General features: G+C 42.7%; 1 protein-coding gene across 4 annotated transcripts; it reads left to right on the top strand.

Annotated features, from left to right (window-relative positions):
* The first annotated feature begins 1,388 nt into the window (after positions 1-1,388).
* Positions 1,389-5,460, top strand: arf3a (ADP-ribosylation factor 3a). 4 transcript variants are annotated; one of them, XM_024006576.2, is made up of 5 exons: positions 1,389-1,471; positions 2,611-2,891; positions 3,118-3,228; positions 4,302-4,426; positions 4,601-5,460. In XM_024006576.2, exons 2-5 carry the CDS (start codon positions 2,744-2,746, stop codon positions 4,760-4,762), a joined length of 546 nt encoding a protein of 181 aa, XP_023862344.1. In that variant the 5' UTR covers positions 1,389-1,471; positions 2,611-2,743; the 3' UTR covers positions 4,763-5,460. The 4 variants fall into 4 exon arrangements, with proteins under 4 accessions (XP_023862344.1, XP_070304142.1, XP_023862345.1 ...); XM_024006577.2 differs by having other exon boundaries at positions 1,412-1,471; positions 2,674-2,891; XM_070448040.1 differs by lacking the exon at positions 1,389-1,471 and adding an exon at positions 1,487-1,964.
* The last annotated feature ends 808 nt before the right edge of the window (positions 5,461-6,268 follow it).

Genomic DNA, 6,268 nt, shown 5'->3' with positions numbered 1-6,268 from the left:
ATTTAAGTCATTTAGCAGACGCTCTTATCCAGAGCGACTTACAAATTGGTGCATTCACCTTATGATATCCAGTGGAACAACCACTTTACAATAGTGCATCTAACTCTTTTAAGGGGGGGGGGGGTTAGAGGGATTACTTTATCCTATCCTAGGTATTCCTTAAAGAGGNGTTGTACAGTAACCCCCCTATAACCCCCTCTGCGCTCCCAACACACACAAACACGGGCTACTGCACACTCCCCCTACATCCACTCCTCCCCGTAGTCTGGTGTGCAGCTGCTAACATCTGCTTCACTCTTTTTGTTGTTGTTGCTTTAACCGCTGAACAAACACACCTAACATGTATAGAGACACTAGCAGACAGACGTACTGTACAGAGAGACACACTGGTTTATCAACATGGAAATAACTCACTCAATGAGTGTATATTGTAGGCCTTTACTGTATGTCTACTCAAAGCTCAGGATTAGGATGTCAAATCAATCATTTTGACAGACCGGTGACTTATCTATGATGGTTTGAGTACTGGGTCTTTGAACTCTTATTTGAATCTGAGAACATACAGCCTCACATGCAGGCCTGTACAAACCATATAACCCACGTACAGCAGTTCGCGCTTCAAAGAAGGTTTGTCTATGACAAAGTCATTTAAGGCTTGCTATGGCATTGCTTTTTGATGTGTTTGGTCTGGTATACATGTAATAAATAGAAAATCATGACTAATGTGTTTTAGCATTGTTTGATCCATGATGATTCAACACAATTTAACAAAATCAAAATGAGAGTGATTCAGTGTAGCCTAAATGCTGCTTCTTCTCAGCTCATTGTCTCTGCCACACTAACTCTGCCAAGAAGTATGCTTTGGCATCGTTTTAACAGTTCCCCACTTACTTATTTATTAAGGCGTTTCTAGGTTGAATAATTCATATAGGCTATGCTTGCCCCTAGTCAACATGTTTTACTCTCTAGTCTTTTATAATATATATATTTAAAAAACTGTTGGCTATTTTGTTTCGAATCTCTAAACACACAAAGAACTTTGACAGGCATTAATTGCGTTATTGTACAGTAACAGAGCTACTTGTAATCTATGTAGGGTATTTATCACAGGACATGCAAACAAACCACACAAAAACTGTGTCAACTCAAACCCTAACCAGGGTTGATGTTATTTAAGTTTCAACTCAGAAGGCTATATAAAGAGCAATCAATGAATTACAAACACCCCATAAAAAAAACAAATAGATAATTTCCAATCAAAACAGAATGGACTCCCAGGCGCCTCCAACTGAAAATGGTATCACTCAGACGTATTGGCAGTGACGGGGCGCGTGATCGGCCCATGAAGTGATGGAGAGGTGTACTTGGTGAGCTCATCATCGCGAGACTTAAGGAGCAACCTGTCTTTCTTTGCGACTTCTCGCGAGAGACAAACTGCACTGCCCGAATCCAGCTGGTACGTCTAAAAGAGGTAAGTGCGGATGAGATGGACATTAGAAAATGATGGATAACGTAAAACTGTAGAGATACAAGAATGCGGCATCGTGTCATGCCATTACAGAAATAAAAGGACTAGGTGTTTGTAGGGATTCTAGTGAATTAACGGCGTTCGTACAGGCCACCTAAGCATCGCTTGTAGTCGTGACTGGAGGAGATAAGGTGAAAATCATAATTTGCCCATGGATGGAAATAAGAGTTGCCATGGTATTTGTGATATTTACAGCGTGTCAACACATTATATTTACCAATACTATTTAATTGAACCGGCATGTCGTGGTGCCAAATGTGCTGCAAAGATACAGGGTGTTCCAATCCACACACACAGGCGCACTGAGGTTGCTATACCATCATTGCGAGTGCTCTTGCACAACGACGGATGTGCTTCATAGTAGCATATGTGGTCACTGCGATGCAGTGATTGAAAAAAATCACTTCATGAACACATTCATCCACGTATTTTTAAGGTATTTCAATATTTTTTTACTCAGAACAGAAGACAGTTGTTATAATGCACATGTCAGAACGAATTGATGATCCTTGCTTTAGGGCTGTTATAGCAGGTACAGAGGGCATATTGCTGCTACCGTGGCACATACATATTTATGTAGATTACGGAACATATTTCAATGTATAGATTAGAACTGCTATAAACTACATAAACCCATCTCAACAAAGGATTGCGGTAGGTAGTAGGCCTACACCACAGCAGCTCTTCTCACCAGTGTGTGGTCTTCCAGCCTACAGGCCTTGAGTCAGGTCAGCTTCCTCAGCCCGCCTGTGGAGGTGTGAAGGAGACTTTATTGGTTTGCCTCTGAAGTGGTTTGGAGCTGTTACGAGGTGTTAATGGCCTGAGTAGTGGTTGAAGTGCTACTGAGTGTCCTGCATGTCTCTGTGGTTCTGACTCTGTGAAACTACTAGCGCACTGCCTGTTTAGCCGCTGGCTTGCCATTTAGGCTATGGGGGAATTTGCCTATTCCTGGGCCTCAGAGTTGTTCCTGAACTTGTGATTTGACCGGGCCTCCAGACTTTTTCCTTGGTCAGGTCAGGTAGTCAGGAAAACTCTGGGCCCTAGGAATAATTCTCTGTTAATGGTATGTTACTCTGGACCAGTTTTTCTTGGTTAAGTTACAAGGTCAGGAAAACTCTGGGCCCTGACATCCAGCTGCCCATCAGCTCTGTAGCAGTGAGTTGAGGTCCGACCAGCCAGCCAGCCGCCAGCCGTTCAACCAGCCAGCCAGTCACCATGGGGAACATCTTTGGCAACCTGCTGAAGAGCCTGTTAGGGAAGAAGGAGATGAGGATCCTGATGGTGGGGCTGGATGCTGCAGGGAAGACCACCATCCTATACAAACTGAAGCTGGGAGAGATAGTCACCACCATCCCCACTATCGGTATGGAAAGTCTCACAGTCTAACCACGAAGCACATTGGCTATAAAGGATTAGAACAAAATTAAACGCCACATCATTTTGACATTTTGACTCATCCTTAATCATCACACACCTACAACTGTTTATAAGGCATTTATAACACACAGACGGCTCTTTATGAGCGGTTTATAACACYGACGGCTGTTCAAAAGACATTCATAACACTCATTTCCTTTTCCCCTGCTCAGGGTTTAACGTGGAGACGGTTGAGTATAAGAACATCAGTTTCACGGTGTGGGACGTGGGTGGCCAGGACAAGATCAGGCCTCTGTGGAGACACTACTTCCAGAACACACAGGGTAAGTATAGTGGGAGCTAACAAGCTTTAGCTCAGCGGGCTAACACTCTTGTGTAAGCTGAGCAGGAGGGCTCTGGCTCTTAACTGGTCTGTGACTGTGTAATGGAGGCGGTACAATGAACCACGCTCATGTGATGAGTAAGGCTTTAGCTCAGTGTGCTAACTCAGTCTTGTGACATGCAGGAGCCCTGTGTCAGAACCCTGGTTGGTGACACTATAGGGAAAGGGGTATGCAAATCTTACCCTACGAGGTCCGGAGTACTGCTGGTTTTCTGTTCTACCTGATAATTAATTGCAAATGTAACGGGGGTCAGTGTGCTGCCAACAGCTGAGCTTCCTCCGCTGACCGACTGCCCCGTACCGGGCTCGAACCTGTGATCCTCTGCTTCTCAACACACGTGACCTTCCTCATTGACAACGTTCCAACCGTATGAGCTATACAAAATGTACCAATTGGATGGCTCCATTGGCGATATGTCAAACTAGCTGTGGAGTGAGCTTACGGTATGTTCTCTTGCACACACCAGGTCTCCCAGGTCTACTTTAGTCCCTGATTGGAAGAATGATAAACATGTCTGTGGAGCTGTCTTCAAGGTCCAGATTTGAATTTGAGGGCTATAGGGCCTTGCTGGGACAAAGACTGCCCCTACAGGCCTATGATACATCTGGCACCATGATGTCACCCCTGACACCTGAAGCTATTGGGCTGACTCACACACTCTAGATATAGACATTTGCATACCGCATCAAGCACGTGTCCTTCACATTTAAAGAATTTGACTCGTTTTGTGTTAGGATTGTTATGTTTTTCTATACCATGCTCCAGTTGGAAGATGAGCCTGTTCATTCTGAAAGAGGGGCATGCCTAGAGACAGAAAAAAACAGTGTCATCAGTGGGTTTGTATAGTTTAATGACAAGCATGTCGTGCTTCCTGACGAATGAGTCCTGTTGTGGTTCCAGGTTTGATCTTTGTGGTGAACAGTGTTCGGGTTGAGGGTATCTATCAAGGTTTGTCATGGTTACAGGACTGCTCTTTCTGGCAGACACAGTAACAGAGTTTGTTGTGGTTCCAGGTTTGATCTTTGTGGTGGATAGTAACGACCGTGAGCGGGTGAACGAGGCTCGGGAGGAGCTGATGAGGATGCTGGCTGAGGACGAGCTACGAGACGCCGTGCTTCTCATCTTCGCTAATAAACAGGTATGGACAATTGCTATAGCCTCACTCAATTCTTATTTTTCTCTGCTGCCTCATGTGCTTTTCATCGCTAACTATCATTCTGTCTACCCGGGATTTCCTTACGCCTATAATCTCTCTCTCTCATGTGCTTTTCTCCACTCCTATCCCTCCGACCTTACCTCACGTCCTGTGTAGGACCTGCCCAATGCCATGAACGCAGCAGAGATCACAGACAAGCTGGGGCTCCACTCCCTCCGTCACCGCAACTGGTACATCCAGGCCACCTGCGCCACCAGTGGAGACGGTCTATACGAGGGCCTCGACTGGCTGGCCAATCAGCTGAAGAACAAGAAGTGAGTGGACCAATCAGAGGAGAGTGAAGAGAAACCTTAGTGTCAGCTCTTGAAACAGGAAGTGGTAGTTGGTTGTAGTTGATCCATTAAGTGAAAAATCCTGACATGGTGGAAGTGAAATGTGATTGGTATGTACTGTAGGAAGGAGGCTTAAACTGTACCATTCCTTGAGGACATTTTCAACCTGATGTCAATTATTAAAAACAGTTATCACCTTTCAGACATGTGCCATCAATGTCAATACATGACATTTCATACATAATTATTAACCACATATTAATAAGCATCCCGTTTTTAGAAACACTATTTATTTATTAATTAATTAATACATTATTTATTTATTAATTTATGTAATTTCACTTATACATCAGAATGGATACTAGCAATGTTAGTTGGTTTTGGAACACAGTATGATGCATGGCCATACAGTAAAAGATCTCTCGGAAATGAAGTTTGGAATTGTATCTGTCTAATGTTATCTATTTAGCCAGTCTTCTGACAGTATTCTCCTTTTACACTAAAATTGCTACTGCTGGTTGGAGCAATGCAGTAATGGTAGATATTAATGGACAGTGACATAGGTTTGTGTAAAACACATCCAATATGCAAGAGCATGCTTTTTCTATGTCAACTGTATATTACACATTTTACTTAACAAGTACAAACATATACCTGAAAAAATATACCTGAAATATACCTGAAGGATTCATCGTGGTTGATATGTTCAATTGTAGTTATCAGGATTTGTGTATGGACTGATGTATATTGATATAAAGATGGAATCCGCATTAGGGGATACAGCGCCACTGTTCGCCCCCCCCAGCGCCTTTGTTATTGTTTTGGTTTTGTTGACTAAATGTAGGTGAGGAGAACCCAAACAGAGGTGAACAGCTTGGTAAAAAAAAAAAATGTGCAGTACATTTTCTTCTGGTTTATCGTGTGTGCAATGCTGGGGGGGGGGGGACGACGACAGTGTTCATTATTTTTGCAGTAACTTCTTGTGTTGTTGTAATAATCCCAAATGGGGACTCAAAGGATTCCAGCTTTAACATTACAGCTTGTGTATTACATTTCCCACATTGAGTTTAGTTTGGTGCAGCAGTTGGTTTTTGTGGCCTTATTATCGATAGTGTTGAAAACCCTTTATTCTGATGATGGTTTTGTGTGTAAAGTTTAACATCAAGTGGCCACAGTTGTGGCAAAATGTATCAATTCATGTCTTGATTTTTCCCTCCTTTAACTCAGTTGTGTCTGTGCAAGATATTTAAAAAAAGTCATGTTATATTACTGTAACAATGTAATTACTCAACATTCCAGTTAATAATGTGTATTCAAATAATTGAAACAGGGTTTATTTATTGATGTTACCAGACAAAAAAAGTTTGACGATTAAAATCCTAGTTAAGCTAGTACATTATGTATTGATGAGGATGTGTCCTTAAGAGTACATGTGTATTGATGAGGATGTGTCCTTAAGTAGTACATGTGTATGAGAGGATGTGTCCAGTGA

Source organism: Salvelinus sp. IW2-2015, linkage group LG17 (assembly GCF_002910315.2).
Source record: "Salvelinus sp. IW2-2015 linkage group LG17, ASM291031v2, whole genome shotgun sequence".
NCBI classification, from domain to species: domain Eukaryota; kingdom Metazoa; phylum Chordata; class Actinopteri; order Salmoniformes; family Salmonidae; genus Salvelinus; species Salvelinus sp. IW2-2015.
This window is presented reverse-complemented; position numbering and strand designations above follow the sequence as displayed.